The sequence below is a fragment of the Perna viridis genome, chromosome 14, assembly GCF_037379345.1.
Source record: "Perna viridis isolate PV_CMFRI_1.1 ecotype Kerala chromosome 14, ASM3737934v1, whole genome shotgun sequence".
Taxonomy (NCBI): Eukaryota; Metazoa; Mollusca; class Bivalvia; order Mytilida; family Mytilidae; genus Perna; species Perna viridis.
The window spans coordinates 33,145,741-33,173,512 of record NC_142458.1 but is presented as its reverse complement, the minus strand read 5'-3'; the positions used below and the strand labels follow the sequence as shown (position 1 = coordinate 33,173,512).

Here is a 27,772-nt window from a genome sequence, read left to right as displayed (position 1 = left end):
TTTGCCCCCCTTAAATTGTAAAGATATTCAATATACTGTCAGAATATTGCTTTTTGACAGTTGTCTACCTTTCAATTGTTTAAATTCCAATTTATTTCAATGAATGTAAACCTGTGTTTTCTATAAATACATGAAAACTTTGGATACTCATTTTAATTAGTCTGTCTTTACAAATAGGAGAATTAAGCTGTTAAAGCGTTATTTTATTGGCCATGTTTTGCCCATTGCCTGATTCTTTTGATGACATATACCTTAGAAAAGATTTCGTACCAGCCATTATGTCTCGTTGAGTCTGGTTAGGAAAATAAACATACCATGCAAATTTATGGCTTAAATAACTGTAAACTTTTTATGAAGATAATCCCATTTAATGATTTTTAGAAAATCATATTTATTTATAGCTTCTTTACAGTACATTGTTAACACATAGCATTTCCATAAGGCTTTTTATTTAAAGATTATCTGTGGTGATATTACCAATGTTATTGCCAATATATTTGCACTGCTGTTATCATGTGGAGTAGTGAATCTACTCATTGGATAAGATTTTTAACTGCTAGGCGACATTTTTTACAACTTGTTGGCGTTCACTTTTTTAAAACAAGCTTGCAATGATTTATCTTGCCTTACATTAATGATTAATTAGTTGTAGTACTGTACTTTGAGTTTCAAACTTTTCCAGGAAATTACCAACCTTCCAATTAAGAATAAGTTTCATGAATTAAAATGGAAAAAATGAGTTTATCTTCTACACAGCTGAGCTGTCTGAACAGATAAAAATTTCCCTCTACATTTACATGTATTCAGACTAATTTTCATTTTGTATTTGCTAACCTGATTGAAGTTTTACTATCATCATGTAAAAGGCTAGAGGCTATGCTGAAACATACAGTGTTTTATGTTCTTATAAAATAAAGATTGTGTTTGTAACACTTATACTTTTTGGAACGGGTAACCATTTCTTGGAAAAGTTTCTTAGTGTGTATTTATAGTGTGTGTTAGTGTGGGAGGTGTTTGTGTTATGTTTATATATTAACTTAGTGTGTCACTTTTCTGTCTAATGCATTTTTGATATGTGCATGTCATTCCTGTGTTCAACTTTTGTTAGATTTTAAGAGCAGTTCAGCCGGTAAGAAAAAAGTAAAACAACCTTATATTTTGTAGAATTTTCAAAGTAGATTTAATTGACATCTTTACTTAATTCAATTTTGCATATAATCAGGGATTCAAACCTTCAAATATAAAAAAATATAAATTTAAAGATGCTTTAACTGAAATTAAAGGAAATTAATCGATTGAAAGTCATGGGAAAGTTATAAGTGAATTTCATATTTGAATTGAATGTTAATATTTTGAACCCCTGTTACAGCTTATAGCTTAGATTCACTTCTAACATGTACAGATATTTGTAAATGGTTGGTAACTCTGTAACTATATTGTTAATGCTGTCTCCATGCTCTTCAGCTTATCATGGCATTTGTTTAAACATCTTGCATAAGGTACCCGTATGATACATGCCGAACTTGACTGAATTGCTAACTTTATGTCAATGTCAAACCCAGCATAATTAGTCTGTTTCATCATGGTCATCTTGTGAATGATTTATTTGGTAGAAAATTTTGCCTGAAATAATAATTTTTTTGCATGAAGCTAACTTGAATATTTCTATAGCTGTTTATATACTAAATGCTTACTCTTTAATCCTTATATAGCTAATGGTTAAACAAAATTGTTCTTGCATTGAACTTTGAACTTGAAGGATAATTAGTGACAATGACAATACATGCATTACTCGTTTTAATCTCTATATTTAAGAGTTGTTTTCTTTGGAATGTTGATGCTTTTATTAACGAATGTCACAAAAGCATGTGTTTTTTAGACTACTATGTATGTTTTTTCAGGTGACTGTAATGTTGATTTTTTCTAATAGAAAATTAAGGCTAAAATATTCAATATATTAAAGGGATAGAAATCTATGACAAATAATGTATGTTCATGTTTTAAAGAAAATATAAGATGATTATTGCTGAAAAAGCTTTTCAGTAGAAAACATCTATTTTTTTTCAATTATTTGGTTTTTTTTATTTGATTATATATGTCTTATGAAGACTTTTGAATTGATATAAACATAACCCCATGCTTCAGTATCTTCAGTGTTTTAATATTCTTAGTTATCCTTATATTTTGGTTTATTTTAGGTGGAACCTATAAGTTGGACTAATGTACATGGCTGGACAGCTCAGGGAGGGTCTCTGCTTGGAACCAAAAAGTGAGTACTTGACACTGAAGTTTTATCAAACATAAATGTTTTCTGTTTTAAAATTATGTTGTTCTTTTTTGTTCCAGATTTCTCAATTCCAAATTGTTATCTATATTGTCTGAGGTGAAAGGTTGACAAGTAGGTTTGTCATATTGACAGGTTTCTTGTACCAATATATTGTTAATGTGAAAGTGGTATTGTTCATGGGTTACTAATTTTCATGGTTTAAGTGAGTGAGCCAAACCATGACATTTGGTTTCCAACGAAAAGGAGATTCTCATTGATATGTATACTGGAAACCTCAAAACCACGAAATAAAGAATCCGTGAACTTGTGCATCTTCCCTAATCCACGAAAATTGGTTTCTAAGAATTATAGTTCTTTCACAGTATACCCCTACTAACAAAGGTCAGGATAAATAGGAATCAACATTGGGCCTTCCATTTGTCTGTCTGTCTGTCTGTCTAAATTCTTTTTTTCATTACTCTTCTTACATACCTTAAATCAGTTATGAGTTTTGATGAAACTACATACATGTACATGTATATGTGAAGGTTGGATAATCTCATCTGAATGTGCATGACAGAAGATGATTTTAAGGGAAAATAATCCAACATACCATAAATGATTTTAAGTTCAGAATTCAAGTGGAGAGAGTCACTCTCAGTTCTATTTTTTGTTTAATTTGTGATTGACTACTCCACTAACTTATAGAAAAAAATAAACAATTGTGAATATTTAAATTGATCCCAAACAGAGTTAATTGGTAGAATAGTCCTAAAATTGTCAAATGAAGATTAAAGATTTGATATTAATTTGAACCCAAAAAATTCAGCGAGATGAAGGAGGGGAAATATTGACATCTCCATTAAATAATACTGTAATTATAATTATATGGTTTATAATGTTTCTCTACAGATGTACTGCATCCCGTTATGGATTAGATAAAGTTGCAGAGAAACTCAAGGAACATGGAATTAGTGGTCTACTCATCATTGGTGGTTTTGAGGTAATAAAATATGAAAGAAGAAATAAGACAAGTCATTCACCCATAATAATTCTTGATCATCTGTGTTGAATATGTGTCCAATCAACCATTCATACTTCAAGTAGTTGTGTGAATGGAATTAAGGAATGTTAAACTGATAGACAAGTGCAAAATCTTCAAGGATCATTGAGTCTGAATATAAATTTTATAATGCAAGAGATTTTTGTCTGTATATGTATTGTGGTTATACTATGTACTATCCTCTAATTAAAGAGACCCACAAAGTATGAAAATGTAATGTTATTATGAGATTGTGTGTTACCTTTGTAGGCCTTACAGCTGGCTAATGCCAGATAATGATAACAAATTTCTTGTATACCTATACATGTTATGCCATGTCTAAATTCCTACCAGAATGGAACGTTACTGAAACGTTATTGTGACATTGTGTGTTACCTTTGTAGGCCTACACAAGTGTATTACAGATGGCTGATGCCAGAGAACAGTATGATGTGTTTTGTTTACTTGTAACCCCATGTACTATTAATTTGATTCCCCGAAAAATGAAACATTGTTGAAACGTTATTACGACATTGTGTGTTACCTTTGTAGGCCTACCACAGTGCATTACAGATGGCTGATGCCAGAGAACAGTATGATGCTTTCTGTATACCCATGGTTGTGATACCATGTACTATCAGTAATAATGTACCAGGAACAGACTTCAGTTTGGGGGCTGATACAGCACTAAATGAAATAGCTGATGTATGTTTACATGTAATCTTTAACAAAATAATGAGAGCCTATTTATAAGCCATGGTGCATATCATTGCCTTATAATAGGGAGTATTGGCAAAAAAATACTGTAGGGTTAACAATGAGACAATTTAAATACATCAAAATCCAAATATGTGAAAACAGGCAACAGTGACGATCTACATAGACACCGAACTAAATAACATAGATTACATATAAAAACTAAAGAAAAAGAAACAAGATGTAACACAAAAACTTGAGCACTTGTAATATGAAATTACACAAAAAACAGGAGTGACATCGTGTTCTCTGGGTAAGCATGTCCTGCTCTGCCAGCTTCATCCATCATATCGCAAGTGAGTGTTCAATCGTGTAGGAATCTTTTGACTATTAACAGCTGTGAGTTAATTTTCTTGTAGATTAAAGATAATTTGTTTTTTTTTGTAAATGACTTCTGTCAGTATTGTGAAGAAACTTTTAGCAGTCATGTCACAAAGCCTGACCATGAAAAAAAATATTGAATATCGAAATTTATTATACTGTTCATTTGTCACGTCATTCATTTTATTGTTTTAAATTTAACATTCTTGAAAAAATGTACTCTGTTTTTTGTCAGATCTGTGATAGAATTAAACAATCAGCCACAGGAACAAAGAGAAGAGTTTTTATCATTGAGACGATGGGTGGTTACTGTGGATACCTAGCAACCATGAGTGGTATAGCTGGTGGTGCTGATGCAGCTTATATATACGAAGAAAAGTTTAATATTACAAATCTTAGGGTAAAAAAATTGATTATATTGAGAGAAATCCCCAGCAATAGTGGCAGCATGGATGATTTGGGTACTATAAACTGTGAAATTTTTGTGGCAGTTTTATTTTAGCTATTTTTTGCTGTAAGACCTATAACAGGAATATTAAACTGTCACAAATATTTTCTTTGAAGAACATTCTGATGGGATTTGGGGAATGATCACTAATTTAAAGCTCTGTAAAAGTAGATTGATGGTAAAAATCATGATAAAAGACAGCACGAAAATTTCCCAGTTTACAGTATTTTATGTGGTTAAGGCAGGGCAAACATAGCCACTATGAAATGTGTTTTGCTGTTAAACTGATTTTATTATTCAGTTGGAGATTTGATCATTTTATGTAAAAAAATTTCAAACTTTAAAAAATTTTGTTGACATGTAAATATAATATTTGTACTAGAAAATTTGTAGACAGCCAATTGAAACAGAATATTTGATCAGAAAAGACACTTTGAAAATGGGGGAAAAATAATCTTGATTATGATGTTCTGATGAAATATTTTGGATTTGGAAACAAGTATTGGGAAATGTAGAGTTTAAAAACAGGTAGAACACAGTTATTGATATTTGATTATTAAAATTTGAAGTTTATTGAATGATATACATGTACATGCGTCATTGACAGAGTGTATTATTATTTCCAGGATGACGTTTTCCATTTAAAGAACAAAATACTCAATTTAGGTGTACAAAGAGGTTTAATTTTAAGGTAAGACAATAAACTGAAATGTCTTTTACTTATAAGAGATTTTAGGAACTTTAGAAATTGCCTGAAACACAATGAATTTGAGGCAAATCTGAACTTGTAACAGCTGTAGCATTTATGAGGCTTCAGAACCATGTAGAAATCCAGAATAGTATTTCGTACATACATATAGATGAATGAAGTATTTATAATTCAAGTACATTCATCCTCATAGTGGAGGAAATATGTAGTGTTTTGTCTTCTTCATTGACTGTCTTAGATTTAGTGCTAACTAAGGTTGCTAACTGAATGTAAAAGATCTCAGTAGTAGTTAAGTATAAGATGAGGACGTGCAAGACCTGTTTTATTTCTCAGTTTAAATTCTGTATCAGCAACTAAAGGGGACTTTAGGTTAGCACTTAGTCTGTGAGTCTGTCCATCAGTCCATCTATCCTTTTGTCAGTCTGGCAAATCAGTTTTCCACTGCTTTTAGCTCACCCGGCCAAAGGCCATGAGAACTATTGCCATCACTTGGCACCCGTCGTCGTCATTAATTTGTCGTCGTTGTAGTCCGTTGTCGTGGTTAACAATTATACAAAACTCATCTCCTCTGAAACTACTAGACTTATTAGAACCAAACTTGGTATCAATGTTTCTTGGATTATCCTGCATAGAACTAATGTGGGAATTTTTGATTTGTCGAAAAACATGGTTGGCATTACTAAAAATAGAACAGACAGCAGATTTTTGCATATATCTCAAAAATCGTTAGATTTAGCTAAATTCTGATAAGGTAAAAGTGTTTAACATAGTGAGATATATTTCTTGTCAAATTTTGGTTTTAATCCATTAAGCCATGTTGGAGTTATTGCCCTTTTCAACGATTTTTGCTATTTTTAATGTTATTTCTTTCAAAAATCTTCTCTTCTGATACTACTTAACCAATTAAAGCCACACTTGGTATAAATGTTCCGTGGGGTATCCTGCATAGAACTGTTGTGGGGATTTTTGATCCGTCAAAAACATGGCAGCCATTACTAAAAATAGAAAATATATCTAAAAAACCGTTAGGTTTAGCCAAAATCTTTCAATAGCTGAAATGATCCTTATTGTGAGAACTACAATAGTCTTCAGGGATAAAAGTTGTCAGATGACTCCTTGTAAGAGTTATTGTCCTTGAAAGGGGAAAAATGACTCTTTTTTAACAGTTTTCAGTCAATATCTTGAAAACTATGATAAATTAAAAGAAACTTTCAATTGTTGAAATGATCCTTATGATAATCCCTACCAAAGACCCCTTGAGTCAAAATTGTTGAACAACTTCTTGTTAAATTTATTGCCTTTGAAAGGCAAAATTCAACCAGGTGGGCAATTCAGGCTCCTGGGAGTCTCTTGTTTCATTATCCATGCAGATATTTGATGTTTTCTTTACTTGCTTTACCATGACAAGTTACAGATAAAGTTAAAATTATTTCAGTCCATTGGAATTTTATGAATTATGGTCCTTTGAATTAGAACATTAATGTAGTTCAGTTTTCCAGATATTATGCATTAAATTTGCATTCTTTTCTATTCAACATGTTTATCTTACAGTAGGTGACAATTGTATTGTCATGCAATGTTTCCAGAATACTAATTTGGTAATGCTCCAATAGGGAGGACACTTGTCAATGAAAACAACTCTGAATTGAGAAAAATGTCAATGTATATGTTACAGGAATGAGAATGCTAACACCAATTATACAACAGATTTTATCACCCAGATGTTCTATGTGTATGTTACAGGAATGAGAATGCTAACACCAATTATACAACAGATTTTATCACCCAGATGTTCTCTGAGGAAGGAAAGGGATCATTCACATGTCGACAGAATGTTCTAGGTCACATGCAACAGGGTGGTGTACCAACACCATTCGATAGAAATTATGGAACCAAGATGGCTGCCAAGTCTGTAGATTATATGATTAAAAAGATAGACGAGAACACCAAGGATGGTTTGTACATTTGATAAGGCCGCAATTTGAAATATACTTATCTGTCAGATGATCCTTATTTTGCAGACATATTTGTTTCTGCTTTTCAGCGGAATTCCACAATTTCAAATCCAGGTTTTCTTTTATTACAATTCATTTTTCTACTGTGTATTTACTTCCAATTTTGCCAATTTCCACTTTGTTTATTGACCTCGTAAAATCATCCCCGATTTTGTAATTGCAACTTTTCCTTAACTACTGAACACAATGTTATGAAACTTGGTATATGTATGTTGTAAGGATACAATATAAATGTGTAGTTGTGTGCAGGTGGCCTGGGATATAATCTTTATTTGCAATCATGTATTTCTGACTTTTCAGTTTAGACACAAATGGGATTTAAATTTTTAGTTTAAATTTATAAAAAAGTTTTTTTTCATGTTGTCTATTCCTCAAATGCATATATTTGCAATAATTAAAACATCACAATAATTTCTGAATTAACAGTATTTTGCTGTATAGGGTTTGACAAAAATATAGTTGATTCTCAAGAAGGGCTGATTGGTCTTTTTTTTCAAAGTCAGTCTGAAATGATTTTAATGGAGGCATATAACAGACCAATATAAAGCAGAATATGTCTTTTTACAATCAGTCTTTGCTGTTGCAATTCATTTTTACTGTCTGTTTTTCAGTTGGCTTTGTAAAAACCATATTGATGTAAACTAATATGTACAAACATTATTGTATTAGTTCACATTGACAGGTTACTTTTACATTTGTAAGTGAGAGAGTAATCAAGGGAACCAAGGTTATAGCGGTAATCAAAAGAATGTAATCCAGGGACAAAGACCAGACATGGAAAACAGACATACACAACAAAGAACATAAAGTAACTAAAATCATACATACAAAGTAACAAAAGTAAATGAGCAACTCGGACTCCACTAAAAACTGGGAGCATGGACCTGGTGCACCGGTAGGCTAAGCGTCCTCTGTTTTTCTAGAAACACCCGCCGAGTTGCTCATAAAAAGTCAAGTCCTGGGTAGACAAACGAGGAAAGGAAAACTATGACCCGTTGAATAAATCAGTTTTCATGGTGCTGATGGATACATCATAATGATCCACGAGTTCATGATGACGACCATAAAACTTCTGTAGTGATGACTTCAATCTTGTAGCAACATAACCCTGTTCCAGAAGTTAATTGTGCCGAAGGTTGTGGGTTCCATCTGGTCAAGTCACACCGGAGACTTTAAAATTGGTAGTCACTGCATCTCCTAAGCACACATTTTTTTAAGGGGTAAAGTGACAATTGGTTGGCTGGGAGTCAGAATAATGTGTCTGAGTGGGATGACATACCTACCTGCAGGCTGTAACTTCTGTGAGCTAGCACAATCAAAATCTGGCTTAGTTGTGTCAGAGTAGTACAAGGCAGGGTCTGTATGATAGGCTCAGCATGTCAGACTAATACAACACAGGGGTCTGTTCAATTGGCTCAGCATGTCAGACTAGTACAAGTCAAGGTCTGATTGGCTAGGCATGTCAGACTAGTACAAGGCATGGTCTGTTTGATTGGCTCATTATGCCATACTAGTACAAGGCAGGGTCTGGTTGATTGGCTCATTATGCCATACTAGTACAAGGCAGGGTCTGGTTGATTGGCTCATTATGCCATACTAGTACAAGGCAGGGTCTGGTTGATTGGCTCAACATGTCATAATTATACAAAGCAGGATCTGTTTGATTGGCTCAACATGTCAGACTAGTACAAGGTGGGGGGGGGTTTGAATGGCTCAGCATGTCAGACTAATACAACACAGGGGTCTGTTTGATTGGCTCAGCATGTCAGACTAGAAAAAGGCAGGGTCTGTTTAATTGACTCAACATATCAGACTAATACAAGGCAGGGTCTGTTTAATTGACTCAACATATCAGACTAATACAAGGCAGGGTCTGTTTGATTGATCATTTGTACTTTTCCTTAAATAGGATGTTAAACCATAATCAAATAACTAATCAATTATAGGTGTATTGTAGGCATGTACGCCTGGTTATATACATATGATAGGTGTATTGAAGGCATGTACTCCTGGTTATATACATATGACAGGTGTATTGTAGGCATGTACTCCTGGTTATATACATATGACAGGTGTATTGTATATATGGTAGGTGTATTGTAGACATGTACTCCTGGTTATATATCTGATAGGTGTATTGTAGGCATGTACTCCTGGTTATACAGGTGTATTGTAGGCATGTACTCCTGGTTATATATATAAGACAGGTGTATTGTAGGCATGTACTCCTGGTTATATATATATGATAGGTGTATTGAAGGCATATACCCCTGGTTATATATATATATATGGTAGGTGTATTGTAGGCATGTACTCCTGGTTATATATATATGATAGGTGTATTGTAGGCATGTACTCCTGGTTATATATATATATATATATATATATATATATATATATATATATATATATATATATATATATATATATATATATATATATATATATATGGTAGGTGTATTGTAGACATGTACTCCTGGTTATATATATATGATAGGTGTATTGTAGGCATGTACTCCTGGTTATATATATATATGTGATAGGTGTATTGTAGGCATGTACTCCTGGTTATATATCTGATAGGTGTATTGTAGGCATGTACTCCTGGTTATACAGGTGTATTGTAGGCATGTACTCCTCGTTATATATATAAGACAGGTGTATTGAAGGCATGTACTCCTGGTTATATATATATGATAGGTGTATTGAAGGCATATACCCCTGGTTATATATATATATATATATGATAGGTGTATTGAAGGCATGTACTCCTGGTTATATATATATATTATAGGTGTATTGAAGGCATGTACTCGTGATTCAGCAGTATTGTTAGGCATGTGTAGAAGACAACTCCTGTTTACACCAGTACAAGATCTGAAGGCCAATACAGATTTTGAGTAAGTACTGTCAACGTTAGGCTAGCTGGTTTATACTTTTATTATAATCGTAATTGGAAAACATTAGCATACATACACTTTCTTCTTATTCACTAAAATACCAATAACCAATCAGAGATGACTATGATGACACACAAATACTGTACTGTTTCATCTGTTAATACTTATAATGACTTGTAATGTAAACAAATTTTCAAATTATTTTTGATTTTGAAAGCTCAACTGTTTGAATTTTTATGATCTGAATTGAAGGTTATATTTTTACAACTAGCTTGGTAAATAAACCTGGATACTAAGATTTTCAGCATTAAAAGACAACAGGGGATAGAATTTAACTTGTCATGTTTAAAATATAATAGAAACTTTATGGTAAAAATTTGTGTAGAAAGTGCAGTATCTGTGTCTTTGTCCAAGATGTGCATGTGTGTTAGGTATACTCCCAAGTAAATACTGTCAGATATTCACTAATAAGGTGCCATATTAATCAGGCAATCTATCGCTAGACACAGCTTAGTTATGTCTTATTTCATTAAATCCAATATTTTCCTTTTATATTTTGTACTACATGTACTTAAATTATGTACTTAGATACTAAATTTAGAATGGAGTCAAACTCAGTTTTATTTTAATGTCATAACTTACCTGTGTAGCTACATACATTTCTGCTAGTTTAAAAACTCTATCTCTGCCTATTCTTTGTTAATACACACACTATAGATCCAATCTCCTCAACACAACATATTCACTGTTACAGAGTTATATTGTTAATTTCATTTCTTTTTATATTATATTTTGTTAATGTTTACTTGGCTTGACTTTTCAATGAAAAGAAGCTTTCTTCCTCCATCAAACCAAAAAAGTAGCCTGAGAACCAAGACATTTTTTATGTATGGCCTAAAATAGAGATTTTTTAAAAAATGGTAAAGGCTGTTAAGAGTGGTTAAAAAAATGTCCAGAATGGAAAGAAATTTTAATATTACACTGTTGTGGCAGTAATGAAATCGGATACAGATTTTCAGATATCGTCTTTAAGGATGGTGTTCTGTGTCATGGATTTAAAATTATACACCCATTCAACAAGTGGGTGGTATATTTGAATCACTATGTCTGTATTTCATTCTGTCTGTCCATTCGAAGTTCGTTACAATTATTTTGGCTTCCATTGGATGGATTGCTTTCAAATTTGGTGTGTGGTTTCATATAGATGGGGCATAAGTTGTAAGCAATTTTGAGTGCTGTTCAGTATCAACTTCCTGTTTCTAGGGACTGCTGGTTTTCAATATGTCGAATGATAGGGAAAAGGGAAAATTTTTTCACCAAAAATTTGAATGGATTCGTTTCAAATTTGGTGTGTGGCTTTATATAGATAGGACATGCGCTGTGAGAGATTTTGGTTGTTTTTAGATATCAACTTAATGTTCAAGTGGAGGAATGCTAGCACCACAATATGTGCAACTTAATGTTCGCTTTTGTTTATGACATGATAGTTAATGTTCTAAGTTCATTTTTAATAGGCAGTTTAGCACGGATCTGAAGTTAGCTAAAGTTGAACTGCTTAAGTTGTTTTAGGTTCTTAAATGCTGTTTTTCTAATACTTGAATCATTTTATTTGCAATTGGATGAGGAGTATAATGGTTTGAAAAAAACTAAAAACTTTGAAATACAGTGCAGATAACAACTCTATATATAAATATGTGATATATGATCTTCCAAAATCATTGAACAGAATCATTTTACTAAATGGGTTAGCAATGTCTTAATAATATATAGGCTAAATAATACACTTCTTAAATACTAATAAATTCAGAATCAGTTAATTTAATACAAAGTCATTATCTCAACACCTTCTAGTTTGAACAAATGATTTCAGGGATTTTCAATTAAATGTGCTGTCAAATATCTTGTATGCATATACTCATTTATTGTAATGTAGCCAGAATGTTGTTGCCTGGGTATTCTTTTTTATTTAAGTTTTTCAAATTAAGTTTTATGTAATCACTTTATTACATTGGTTTATTAAGACTTTGCCACATTTTTCCGTATGTCTGTGTTATGACATGCCACTGTTCTATTTCTGTGTCTGTTCACACATCATATGAATGCTCAAGATTGATTTCTTCAGTTCTGATTTTTTTGGATAAAATATTGTCATGGTGAAAAAGACCTTTTTTTATACACCCATTTTTTTTTTTAGGTGGAAACGTGCTACATTAGAGTCTGTATGTCTCTCTGTCTGTCCTTCAGTCCGTTGTTCACATTCAACACAATGACTAAAAAGTAATGCAAGCATTTTTTTGTGGAACCATAACAAATTGTTTCTTTGTTGTGAGCTCGGTTTTTTTTTTTCACACATTTTCATTAAAATTAGGAAAATGTTCTATTTCTTTTTATTTAAGCTCTATTTTCAATTGTTATAAATTTCTAATTTTCTGTTTTCAAGTTTTGGGTCTGTATTCATAATGAAAGGGAGAATTTCTTCAAGTTATTTTCAAGAAACTTGGTTGAATAGTTTGTTTTACCCCACTTGCAAAGTAAGGTACATATATTTATTAGTGGTTTCCTTCCGTGCATACTTCTTTTCTCCTTTCTTACATGGAGAGGGACCCTCCTTTTATCCATTACTCCTCCTACACCACTGTAAGGAATTTAATGAAACTTTCACAGAATATTATGATATTTTCCAGTTGTGCACCTCTTATTGTAGATCTTGTTCCAGAATTAATTTGGATGAGAATGAAAATGGGATTTTTACACAGCAATGCATGGATTGTCATGAATATGGGGTCATGGATAGTACCCATTTTTTTTCTGTTACTTCTCCTACACCAAAGAATGGAATTTAATTAAACTTTTACAAAATCTATATCATATTTTTCCATTGTATGCCTCCTATTTAAGATTTTGTTCAAAATTAATATTGAGATTTCACATAGCAAAACATACATTTTGTTTGATATGAATATGGGAAGACAGAGAACCCATATCTTACCGTTACTCCTCCTTCACCACTGATTGGAATTTAATTGAACTTATATTGTTTGTTGGTTGGGGTCTAACATCCGAGCAGCAATATTTCAGCTATATTCAGACGATGAACATGAAATTGATGATAAAATGAACATGAAAGATTGAACTTATATAGAATCTTTATTACATTTTTCTCATTGTGCACTTCCTATCTAAGATTTTGTTGGTGATCAATTTTATGATTTCACATCGCGAAACATAAACTTTGTTATTTATGAATATGGAGAACTGAGTGACCCCTCTCTTTCAGTTACTCCTCCTATACCACTGAATGGAATTAATTGAAGTTTTCACAGAATTACATATTCCTATTGTGCACTCCATTTCCTTATTTTAAATTTTTATTTGAATCAATTTGGAGGTCATAAGGTTCAAATGGGGGTGGAGGGTATCAATTTAGTGAGTATTGATCACAGTTTTTCTAGTTTCTATCAATGTAGGCTACCTTTTGATATTTATATACAGTAAATGTATTAATTTACACGGATGCTAATTTTCGTGGATTCTATCAAGTCTACATATTTGTGGGTATCAATTTTATATAGTGTAAAAAAAAAAAAAATTTGGCTTGTACAATTTTTCACTGTTTCCTGTCCACCACAAAAATAGCGAAACTTGGTACGTTTACAGTATTTTGGATTATTCATTTTTGAGTTAATGGACTTTATTCATGAATATAATTTAAATAGGTAATTTCTTTTTGTTTTCTAATGCAAAGTTATGACATGAAGTATAAAATGAGCATATTTGGTAGGAAAGTGTTCTTTGGAGGCAAATAAGGTGTTGATGTCTTTATGTAGAGAGGCTTGTTTATATTGAGATATTACTTATAAATACTGTGTCTCCAATGAAATTAATAAAAATTTGTATGTGTAAGTAAACTACCTCATAATTTCAGCCTATCCCAGATATTTTTATACCAATTATGCAATATCCACTCAAAGCCTAATGAGGTCGAGACTTTTAAAAGCTAGTGTCAAAATGAAGGAGTGATTGACCCCCCTCTCCTTCACATCTGTATAACGTAGCATTTTACTAATACCTATTGCAGGAAGAGAATCCCTAAAGACCAGTGGTGGTTAAGGCTTCGGCCATTACTAAGAATTCTTGCCAAGCATGGTGAGGTGGCATATCGAATGGAGGGAGTTCCTCTGGGTGTTGATGAAGTAGAAGATGAAGATAATGCATAATTCCAGTACTATTTATAGACACGATGTACTATTTATAGAACAATTCTGTTAGTGGTTGAATCTCTCCATTGATATGAACTTGTTGCAACAGTTAAAACCTATTTTGTTTTGCATTTATTCCACTTTTTATTTACGATCCTTAGATTTTTACTTTTTTAATCTGGTTTTGCCTTTAGTCTTTCAACTAGTCTAGGATTGAAGATACTGTCTGAAATTATTATTATATTTTCCTATATTAGTTATTTATTTGAATTATTTCCTATCTCTCCTTGCCTGCTTTGCTTTACTTATGCATGTTTATATATACTCAGTTTTCAGTTAAAGGGTACAAAAAGTTGTTTAGATGGGTGTCAAAAGTGTGTTTCTTATCTTGTCCATATCTGTAAATATACATTTGTTTCACACAATAGTAGAAAGCTCACACAGAGGTTAAGTGGTAATTAAGAAAGAAACATTATGATATGTATAATCTAGAAAGTTAGTAAAATACACTAAAGCCAACCTAGATTTGTAATGGAGTTGGTATCCATTCAGTTCAAATTGCTATAAAAGTATATTTCAATGGTAACTATCTTATATTTTTGAATCAAGATAAGTTTTCATCTATCTTGAGTTTTTCAAGATTCCAAACTTTGAGAGGCAGTTTTATTGTCTTGTATTACATGTAGCTATTTTTACACCCAGCTAAATGTCTTGCTTTGTAATACTAGTACCCATAATGCATGATTGGTTCAGGACACATGTGTATAGTGGTATTGAATGATTAAAATGATTATGATGATACATGTGGTTAGTATTGTTATTTTATTGATGTTTTAGTTGTGTATATGAACATATTGTGTAGTAGTCTTGTGTTTTTTAGGCATTATTTTATTGATAGTCCCATTAAATGCAAAATTTGTAGTGCCATTGCCTAACGACAAAGATGACGTTGTGAAACAGCATTGTTCCTTATAATAATTTTCCTATCAATGAATATATATATATGTGTATCTGTTTCTATTTTAAAAAACAATTTAGCAAACCTTTAAGGTCAATGCTGTGTTGAACCTGAATTCTTATGTACTATAGCTAATTGTTCCAAATACTGACATTTAGATAACCAAATACACTCCCTATACCTGAACATGAGAGTTGAAATAGAAACATATATTATAGGGTAGTGTAAAAATGGTAAAATTGAGATATAGCAATTAATTTAAAAAAAGATCACTGGTTTTGAATGGAGAACTGGTCAATTCTAAGTTAGCAAATAACCATTACCTGGGAACTTTGCAAATATTATCGTTCTTAAAGGTATTCAATTCAGTACATACATATTTATGTTGAACTAAAAACCAAAGTAGTTAATATCAATTTTTTTTTTATGTGTTTTGTGTTTACATGAACAACTGTGTTAGTTATTGTTGATATTTTTGTCTTTCTTGTTGCTGTTGAGTGCTAAATTATATACTTTAACCAATGTATATTTTGTTAAAAATAGGTGGATTTGTTTGTTTTGAGTGTTTCAAATTTATAAAGATATGATAGGACATTTTCTACATTTTTCTTGTCTCCATTCGATCCTGTCTCAACAACACTGTAAGAAATATTATTGGTTGTAAAATTGGTTGGGATCTCTTTTTTAACAGGACTTCAGCATTTGTGAATCTTGTACATGTAGCATACAACTAAAGTAAATGGTAGAGGTCAATATATAAAGACCTTAGATATTAAGAATATCTGACCAAATTCATATAGATGAGATTCATTGGGTTTTTTCTTATTCTTTAAAGAAGAATATCAACTGACAGATTTGTTTTACTAATTATATTACGGAAAGGTATTTATTAGATAGGCCACAACACTTTGTTGGATGCCATACTATTTATAAGATTGACATTTTTTGGCAAACTTATATTGAAGAGATAAATATAGAATGTAATCATTTGTATGTTAATTTTGTTTGATTTTCAGAAAGAGAATTCCTAAAACTCAGTGGTGGCTTAGACTTCGCCCATTACTGAGAATCTTAACAAAACATGAGAACGAAGCGTATCGTGCCGATGCTATCCTAAGTAAAGTTGACTTTGAGGATGATGATAACGCATGAATATAGCTTGGATTACTTCCACTTTTTTTCTGATCGGGTGTTTTGTATTGTTCTTATAGTTGATGTCATTTATAAACTTCACAGGGTAATCTCTTAGGAGATCATCTAAATCCTTGTTTATTTTGGATATTACAAATCATTGTACGAAGAAATTAAAATTAATGAAGTTTGGGTTTTTTTTTTTACACTAGGAAAAAGGAAAAGTTATTACAATTTTCAATTTAAAAAATTAAATGAAATTTGTTTGCATTTAAAGTTTGCAAACCATCTTTATTAAAAAAAAAAGCATTAGGCAGATAAGTGAATTTTAATTACTGGACATTGGTTACCATCAAGCAAAATTACAAATTTTGGAAATAATTATTACTTACCAAAAGTAGTTGATTTATCACCATAAAATATCTTTTTAGTAACTGATTCGCACTTAAATAATCTGTTACTAAGTATAAGTTTTCATGCTTTATTTTTTTATTTGTTGCGGAGTACAATTTCTTGCCAAAGTCAGCTTTTTGAACTAATATTTATTTTAATTTATTGATAAACTTCCCCACCTTCCAACTGTAAAGCAGGACATTTTTACAATCTTATTATTTCAATAGAAGATTCGACCTATATTAATACTTCCAATAAATGTGTTATAAATATAAGCTTGTACTAGAAGTGTTTTGGTATTGTCATTGTTTTTGACGTTTATTTTTAATAGATGAACAGATCTGAAAGTGGTTGTTAATGTTTCCTTGTTAATAGCAAGCACACACACACAGTGTTAAGTTTTACTATGCCATAGCATTGTAGGCCATGTTTTAATTTTTGATTGTTTGCCCTTACTCGATTCAATTCATTGGTACGAAAACAGTTGGGTGTAACACAAAGTTCTTATTGCCTCAGTCATGAAAAAGTTCTGTAATTAAAAAAAATGCATGAAAAAACAAGAAAACTATACATATATAACATCTATAACAATAAAATATGGAAGAATATTTTAAAAACCCGTAGTTTGAAGTAGGAAGAGTTAGTCAGCAAGGGCTTACAAACATTTTTTTCAGCATGGCCTTACCTTTAGCATTTATAATGTATATGTATAAACTGTCAGTTTTATATTTTAAAACCATTACATTTTCTTCATATTTTGTTTGGTTCACTGTTTGTTTTTGTATGTACCATTTTATATTGTTATATTTAATGATTTGTTTACTTCAGTGCTTGTAGATTTGATTGTTTACCCTTTTTTTATAATATAACCATGTTTGGCCATGAGAATATTCTTTATTTTTAAAGGTACATATATGCACATGTATGAACTAAAATGTGTTGTTTGAGAATTTGGAACATATCTGAGCATTGAGAAAGCTCTCATAAGGCTATTGTCACGTGATTGTATGGAACATGAGCATGTGTTAAGAAACAGTTTTCCATCGATACATTTGGAGTGTTATAAAAAAAAATATTGTTCTTATGAGCATTTGAAGTTTTTTGACAACAACAGTTCTTCAGGTCAGCATTTTTTAATGATCTTTAATTTTTCTATCTCACCAAGATGTTTACTGATTCAGTTTTGTAAAGAAGATGATTGCTACTCAGTAAAGTTTGAGGTAGAGTTTGCTCGTCGGCATCTTCAATTAGAAAAATAAGGAAGGGGAGAATGGGAGTTATATAAATGATTAGTATTTTTTTTTTGTATTCATAACTTCAAATAAATTATTGACTGTGTAGTAATTTATTTTGGGAAACGAAATTTTAAACAAAACATTTCTTTAAAAACCAGTGATATTTCGCAAGCTCTGGAAATAAATTGTGAAAACAAGTATCACTGTTATAGATTTTAACAGTTCTATTGAATTAAAAATGACTGAAAAATCAAGAATCGGGAGAAGTGTTGAGGGAAACATACATGAACTTTACTTATTATTTTGAATTGTATTCATCTTTTGTAAGGAATGATGATTACGCCTAGAAGAAATCTGTCGGACCTACAATGTATTACATAGCTTGGAAATCATTTAGGGAGTGATACTCCTTATTGTTCAATGTAGAAATTGTTAAAATATTGACTGTTGTATTTTTACAGATGTTAATTTTACCTGCTTGAAGAAAATAAAAATGTTAGTTTCCTCTTCTGTTATTTTGTTAGTCTGCACAACACTTATAAAAAATGTAGGTTTTTGAAATAAACATGACCCTCACTGTCAACAAATGATAAACACCCGGGTTTTAATGGTTTTATATTTGACATTTCACAGAGGTCACAGTACAGTAATAATAATATGTAAGATTGTTTCTCTGCATAAGACTTAAAGATATAACATGTATTTGATGATATTAATAAGATATACCAATAAGGGTAACAACAAAATTACCCAACACTAATCTGTTTCATAATCACGTCAAGTCCAAAATAAATCTGGCAAAATAGATATTACACGACTGGAGCAGCTGCTACCACAATGGTCCTGACTTGGTACGGGCACTTCAGACGAAATGGTGGGTTAAATCTAGGTTTTACAGCGCGCTAAACCTCCCTCTTCCATTGCGGCATGACTATACCTGTGATGATTAAAAAGCTTTTGGATGCTATTTTCATAATCGGCAAATCAGCGGTCACATCAGCACAAAGGACTTTTTACCAAAAAGCAACAACCACTACCCATTGTTTTAGAAGAAACAGTAATTTTCTTCCAAGGACTGATAACTAAAAAAGAATTTTGTAAGAGACCTTATAAGACATATTTCAGGAGTCTGTTACGCAGATATTTATGGCATTTAAGGAAATCAAGAGTAGTTAGTACTTGCTCTAGCGTAGCGAATCAATTGTGAAATATAAACACCATATGCAGGAGATGAATATATATTGATGGACAAGTAAGGAAAATTAATGATATTAAAATTAAAGTCGTCTCTTTTATCATAACTCTCAGTGTTGAGATGACAATTGTCAAATTCGCGATGTAGGTCCAAAAGGATGCAGATCAAGCTGTCTCTGTTTTCTCCTTTATCTCAGCTTTGGTGGATATATTTAAGGTAACCATTTACCAAATGAAGGCTTGTTGATGGATAATACATCATCAATATATCAGTATGTAAAGTTTAAGGATTTCGCATTTTTATATTTTTATTCTTGGCAAGATTCTGAAGAAATATGAATATAAAAACAAAACGGTTAGGAGAGGATAAGATGTGGAGTTTGTGAAAGAATTCCATGCCCTATACCAGTATAGTACTGTACAAATATTTTAACAATTTTCCACACTTATGATCGAATAATCCCCGTTTCCTTAACTTGCCTTTAAAATTCTTAATTTCCAGAATAAGCCCTCTCATCTTAATTTGGTAGTATCATGAGTGTATACACTAAGAGGCGGAATATGCTGCATTTTCCGTATTTATAATGAACATTACTATTAATTTTTCAAGAAATTGTCGCGTTTACCTCGCGGAAGTCCTTATTGTACATGCTCAAAAAATATGATGAAAATGCTGATTGCTATTTTTCTTTCCTCTTTCGACTTCCTCGGACTTGACTTTTTACGAGCAACTCGGCGGGTGTTTCTAGAAAAGCAGAGGACGCTTACCCTACCGGTGCACCTGGTCCATGCTCCCAGTTTTTAGTGGAGTCCGAGTTGCTGATTTGCTTTTGTTACTTAGTATGTATGATTTTAGTTACTTTATGTTCTTTGTTGTGTATGTCTGTTTTCCATGTCTGGTCTTTGTCCCTGGATTACATTCTTTTGATTGCCGCTATAAGCTTGGTTCCCTTGATTACTCTTTTACATAATTTTGTTTTCTGGGTGTTCGCTATACTTACTTAAGTTACTAAATGGAGAAGTTGAATGCATGTTTGATATGATTGAACAGATTAGCTTAATTTATGGCTTAATTGAAATACTGTTTATCCGTTTCCTTTAATAAGTGTAATATGATTACAAAATTCTCTGTATGTTTGCAACTCCGCGGGACTCGAACCCGCACCGCTGTGACATCTATGGCAATACCGCCTGCACTAAGTCCAGCGCCCTAGACCACTCTATCCTACATAATAACATCTAAAATGAACTGTCCCGTACTACCATACATCGTGTACTAAGTTACAGCCCTAGATTAATCCTACGAGGAGGAATGACCCGGCCAGCGAAAGCTATATTTTTATATAGCCTAGCTGGCCGAGTGGTCTAGGGCGCTGGACTTAGTGCAGGCGGTGTTGCCATAGATGTCACAGTGGTACGAGTTCGAGTCCCGCGGAGGGAACGACCAAAAATTTGCATCGCAAATTTGACAGTTCTAACATCGTTGGGAATATTTCAGACCTTTCTATACGTTTATATATCTTCCTTGTATCAATTTGATCCGATGGAGCAGTGTAGCGAATAGTCATCACATTCTGAGACGTATATATATATATTAGCTTTTCTTAATATAACTATGATTCAACAAGTAGAAGGAGATCTACCGTTTCCGTAACTTAAAACGTAATGGTATAAAACAATTTTAAAAAAAGATAGAAATTATCACTCAACCAGCTCCCGCCGTTAACACCTTGTATGATTTAACTAAATTTCTGTCATCGTTAAATTGTAAGTACACAACTGTTTATTATATATATATTTTATAAACGCAAATTACTTTAATCTGAAGTATAGACCATCAGTGTTTACATAACAACCATTATTGTTCTTAAGAGGTAAATATTAAACCTGTAAAAAATATTTCTTGATAATAGATAAAATCTTTTCAAAATTAAAGATTGAATAAGAAATATAAAAAAAAAAGAATTGTTTATGTATTGTTTAGTTTACACCTGTTTTATTTCAGTTTGATATTATTATGACTCGCAGACAAAAGATACTACTAATTTATTATTTGATACTGGTACAATTAAAGACAACCAAAGGTGATATTTATTAAATTTGGTAAATATAATTACTTGTCGTTTTTAGCGTGTTTATGCTTGATACAATTTTTTGCTTATAAGTACGTCTTTAGTTAATTGCATTTTAATTCTTTTTTTAAATGGTAACTCTTGAACATAGTGTATACTATGTAGACTTGATTTTACTCATCAAACAAGTATAAATGTATTGTATATTTTTCTTTTAAGATAACCGCTGTGGCAGATGGCCTTATCCTCCGTGCACTGGCTGTAGTGGTAGGATGATATAACATATTGTACGTACAGCCGCAGCATATTTAAAAGCGATACTAGAAGTACTACAATCAAACTGACGAGAAAAATTCCTTTTCCTAGACTTAACTAATGTTAACCTATAAATTGAACGATTCTCCGTTGAAGGCATCAAATGATTATCATAATTATATATGTATACGCGACGTTTTACTTTCCAGAAAGTCAGGACACAAACAGTTTAGGTACATTTCCCATTTAATTTAATTATTATCAATGCATGTAGACGGGAACGTTTTGTATGCATGTAGTCGATGTTTAAGTACAAATCCACATAAAATTCAGTCACTGTTTTTTTTTAAATACATCTAATATTTTTTGTTCAGAAAACCTCCCCATTAAAACCGGCATATTATTTTTATCATTAAGACATATAAATGACTTTTAGCTTACAAGAGCAAACATGGAACACATTAGTATTGATATTTACGTTTTTCGGATCCATCTAAAGGTAAACCATATTACTTCTCGCACTACAAATCTCTTCTGTACGACAAAGAAAACCAGGCGAAAGAGGAGTTCTCCGTCAAGTTATACGTTGTCATTGAAACAACGCAGATGGATTCTTTATGACGGAGTTTACTTTGAAAGATTCAGAAAAAATGACACCGCAACATATGGACATTCTACAGACATGGATTCGTGTAAAACCAAACGCGAGAGAAGTCCAGCCGAATATAGCAATTTAAGTGTAGATTGTCTGAAGCATTGTACAGAGAGATACAGGCAGTTATATGGACGTTATCATTTGCTGACGAATAACTGTCATCATTTCGCCGACAAATGTCTGCCATACTGTGCAACTCAAAGTGCCCTTCCTGGTGTTCATAAATATTGACCATAAAATGTTGACCGCTATGAAGTATCCGTTTCTACTAAATCAAACTACTAATATCGTATACGACGTTTCTGTACTAAAAAAATCATTGAGGATATGTCATATCTCATTACAGCACTTTTAAATTTGATTAAAGAACAATAAAAGGAAACGTTGTAATGTTACAATTATAACCGAAAACTAAATAAACAAATTACGTACAATGTCAACAACAAAAAAGTGCCAAAACGTAAAATGTCAACGACCCCCCCCCCCCCCCAAAAAAAAAAAAAACAAACAAACAAACAAACAAACAAACAAACAAACAAACAAACAGACAGACAAACAAAAGACAAAAACAAAAACAAAACGAAAAAAAGCAAAAACAAAAACTATATAACTAAAAAAAAAAGCAAAAAGTTTGTGTTTATCCTTTCGTCTTGTGTTATTTGCCCCTGACCAAGGGCGTAAGGCGGGAAAATTTTACCTGCTTTTTTTTCTTTCATTTATAACGTTTTATTTATTTATTTATTTGTACCAAGTTTCTTTTTTACACTTTCAAATATTGATACTTAAAAAAATCTTGTATACTATTCATACGTATACGGTTCACTAATCCACACCACATTAGAAATATTGTCTCTGCCATGGCTTCGACGACACAAAAAGGGAAATCACTATGCCAAATTAATGGATTTATTTTATAATTAATTCCTGGATGTATTGCTTTATGCTTTATTATTTTAACATGTGTAGGCACAATATTTGTCATTATTTTTCAACGAGCGTAAAGGCAAAATCATTCCCGTCACTGAAAAACGATTAGATTTTCCAATGTGCCAAATTTTAGAAATGAGTAATACTGAATCAGTAAAAAAAAGTTAATGATACTTAGTTGAATGATTTCGCTCTAGTGTGGATAGTTTTGGATTGTGTGACACTTGTTGTGGTCCTGCATTATTATTGTTAAATTATAACCGGATTATACTCACTTGCGATATAGCGGGCGCCAGTTGTGGAGAAGGCCATGCTTACTCTTCCGGGGAACATAAAGCCACTCCCGGTTTTGTGTGGGAGTGCATATTGCATGTGCTTTAGTTTGTTGTGCCACGCCTTGTTTCCCTTTTGCTTTAGTTTTTATCTGTAATCGTTTTTATTCAGTTCGATTCATTTTTTATGCAGATCGACCATGTTTCATGTGTTCACGTTAAGGCCATGTTTTTGGATTATGACGTTTTTAAAAGTATCCCAATGCTCACCATTCAGTATGTTTTGCCGATATGTATGTGTACGGTTTACTAAGCCACGTCACAACTTATATTGGAAACGTTGTCTCTATACCTTAGCTTGAACGATAAATAATGGAAATAATAGTGTAAACATAGTGAGGTTATATATTGAAATAAACCGGAAATAGATAACTGCAATAGGAAAGAGAGGTTAAGCATGCTATAAAACCTGGTCTAACCCACCATTTCTATTGGAAATACTTGTACTTCCGGTTGTTATGTTGTTGTTTCTATTTGTTATATGGACTTTTTAAAAACTTTTTCCTTTGTCTTTTGCCTAGAGATTAGCAGGACGGTGCAATTGATATTATCTTTCATTTCTATCATTATTTAAATTCATGACCGACAGATGCTTGCGCTAAAACTGATAAGCGTACATATTATATTTATATAAACATATAGACATGAATATACAAAGCAAAGTTATTTACGTCATAGGAAAACGATAAGAGTTCCAAATTTAATTCATGGGGAAAAAAATAAAAAGTAGTTTAAAGACCCTACCGGTGCACCTGGTCCATGCTCCCAGTTTTTAGTGGAGTCCAAGTTGCTCATTTGATTACTCTTTGAACTTAATCAGTATATAAGTAGATATATATGCTAATAAAATTATAAATAGACTCAACGTAATAGATATGTTTAACTTAGAAAGATACACAACACATGATTAATAAATAAATGAATATTATGTACTTAATTCCATATACCCTCTATCGTTTTGCATAACCTCAATGTGACGTTTTGTGTGAGACAGTAATCAAAACCTATTGCTGTAGCGGACGGTTTTTCCAAACTTAAATGGGTCTAGAGGCTATGCGACTATATTATATGTCAATGGAAAGATAAATCAATGTTTTTGAATATCATTCGTTTCTAAAAGTTTTCTGCTATTTTGTATTAATTAGAGGAGGGGTCAAAGATTACATGTATTTCAAAAATAAAAACCGAACTTTTTCCGACAAAAGTTTAATATTCAATCACTGAGCAAACATGTCCCTAAAATGTGTTGCAATTTAGTGCATTTTAAATGACGAAGAGATGATACCGTAAAATATTACAATGTATGTCTAAATATTCTGTACTGACTAACAAATAAAACAAATACAACGTTTTTGGTTCGATCTTCAACATGATCGTTGCAAAATAAGTTTGGATTTACAAATTTTCACACATTTAAACGATTACTTGCATAAAAATAATATAACGCGGAATTGTTTCTTGCGCTTAAGGAAAAAAAAACAGAAAAAGCGTCGGAATTTAATATCCTATCAATGAACTTTGTCCAAATCCAATGTTTTTTTATCAAGCCTGGTTGTCTTTAAATTTATATGTGTTATTCTTATGACTGTTTTTATGACTTTTTTTTGTATTTTTGGTGGTTTGTCTTGATTACGGATATCCTGTTCTTCGATCCAGTTTCCTGAAAACAAACATTGTTGATCCCTTAATTATTGAATAACAGAAAAATATATGTCAAACTATGATCTCTCTGTTTAAAAATTATTTAAAGTATTGATCATGTAAAAGTTTCTTTGGGTAATATTTATGCTTTCCTGTTGTACCATCTGTTCGCAAACAGAACAGGTTGTCGGAAGTTGATTTTTGTATTTTAAAATTTTAGTATAATTAGTAGTGAAAATATACGAAAAATTTCAACTTCAAACTTGTTTTTCATAGCTCATTTTGCAGATCGAATCAAGAGCATTGTGTTTATATTATTTGTTATTCAGTACAGATTATTTAGATGTGCATTGCTATATTCTACGGTGTCACATTATCTCCTAATAATTGAAAATGCACTAAAATGCAACCATTTTCAGAGGCATTTTTTTTCTCTGTTTAAATAGTCAATATTTGTCGGAATTTTTTTTTTGAGATTGTATATGTGTGATCTTTACATGTTACTTATTTTCCGATACCAACAATTAACGATTTCATTTAAATCACTTAACTTATTAAAGTGTTTTGGGGTCAATTGATCTTTAAATCATTCTTTAAGCTAATTAATGCAAAATAGCAGAAAACTTTACCATTTTTCACTTTGATAAGTACGGTATTCAAAAACTACATTGATTCACCTTTCCATTGACATTGATATAACCGTATACCATCTAGGCCCATTAAACTCGAAAACTAAAAGCACTTTTTAATACCTGTCTGCAGCACTATATAGATTTAGTCTTGATTTGTCTTTTGTCAACACAAACTGTCGGTGATAATTACAAATAAAATGAAGTTGCTTCCTCTTAACGAACCTCTGCATTATCTTTCTGTTTAAACGTTTTGGAATAATATCAGACTGGCGATAGTGTATAACGGTATAAAGTTGTTGGCAGCCAATGTAATCTTACTCTTGCATAATAAAGTCTAACTAACATTAAAGAGGTTGACTATGTAAAAATCAGACAAATTATACGATATGAGGGGAGACACAAACATTTGTCCCTTTTTTTTCTATTCTATCTTGCTTTCTTTGTTTATTTTTATTTTATTTTATTTTATTTTATTTTTTGTTGATCCAATGTAATATTTACAATATATGTTTAATTTAATCAACACTTTAACACTTTAATCAACAAGATCATTCAATCTTCTCTATGAAAGTTCGTATTTTGGAAAAAAAAATTACCATCCTACGAACAGTCCCGTTCTAAGTAAAAACTATCGTAGGTAAAGAGAGGAGTACTGGATACCCTGACTAGGTACTGCAATACCTTATGGATGCAATGACAACATCAAAAGTATCGGAAACATTTCAATCCAATATAACAATAGCATAAATGTGATGAATTCATTTGACAAAAATCCAAGACGGGAAAGGAATCATGGCCATCGGCACTATACGTCACCTAAGTTACATGATGTCTCCATAGATGGTCGCCTTCCTCTCATACAAAAACCTCTTGGACTTCATCACATTAGAACCAAACTTTATTCTATACATCTCACTCTACTACTCTTCCATTACAAAACAAGTCTTGGCACTCCTGTTTCTGATCCCACCTCATCATTATACAGACTTGATGCCATCATTTTGGATATTGGTTTACGCAGACTCTTTAAACTAGTTGGTGTGAAAAGTCAAGATGAAGAAAAACGATCATTTCTTCCACTACCGTTTGTCAACAAAGGTATAGATGCAATTAATTTGGCTAAAATCCTCCATCACAAAAACTTTACCAACAAAATTCCCCTATATTTCAAAGATAAATCCATACCAGTTATTTCATATTCCTATACTTCATCCATTGCATCCAAAATTTTCAATTATAAATGGCTATTGTAGAACCTCGAGATTGAGGACTTCAAGGCTAAACCATCTGACTGTTCTTGCAAAAACTCTCCATTCAAATATGGTCCTTCTGGTGACGTCGTTACGAGAGATTTAACCATCATCGTAAACGCGTAATATCCTTTCTAAAGGTCCCAAGTACCGTGAACCACGCTTCATAAATTGGAATTATAACTTTTAAGTTCTGATGGATGCCGTCGAGGACCATGCAAGAAAATGGATAAAACTAGAACAGGAAGACATTGATTCTCTGTCAGAGTGGTTAAAGGCCGTACGGTCTTGAAACGAATGAAAGTTTTAAACAGATCAATGAGTGCCAAAGGTACATCAGTTTTCAAAGACCCCGATGTAGCAAAAACATTGTCTACTATACATGACAAGTAATGTTGTCGTACCAGAAGACAAAGCTAAAAACAACATTGTTTTGTCTGC

General features: G+C 32.0%; 1 protein-coding gene across 12 annotated transcripts in view; it reads left to right on the top strand.

Moving 5' to 3' along the window:
- The window catches only part of LOC148599047 (ATP-dependent 6-phosphofructokinase-like), a 37,797-nt gene extending 18,920 nt beyond the window's left edge, over positions 1–18,877 (top strand). For 4 of the 12 annotated variants that reach the window (XM_088562476.1, XM_088562473.1, XM_088562471.1 and 1 more), the window contains 8 exons: positions 2,199–2,269; positions 3,179–3,269; positions 3,861–4,013; positions 4,621–4,785; positions 5,460–5,524; positions 7,286–7,497; positions 10,352–10,457; positions 14,536–18,877. In XM_088562476.1, coding sequence (XP_088418602.1) covers positions 2,199–2,269; positions 3,179–3,269; positions 3,861–4,013; positions 4,621–4,785; positions 5,460–5,524; positions 7,286–7,497; positions 10,352–10,457; positions 14,536–14,674 — 1,002 coding nt within the window. In that variant the 3' untranslated portion in view covers positions 14,675–18,877. Of the gene's footprint in view, positions 1–1,108; positions 1,130–2,198; positions 2,270–3,178; positions 3,270–3,860; positions 4,014–4,620; positions 4,786–5,459; positions 5,525–7,217; positions 7,498–9,545; positions 9,614–10,351; positions 10,458–14,535 lie in introns of those variants that run through there. The other 8 variants (XM_088562472.1, XM_088562469.1, XM_088562478.1 and 5 more) reach the window with 6 other exon arrangements.
- Positions 18,878–27,772: the final 8,895 nt, after the last annotated feature.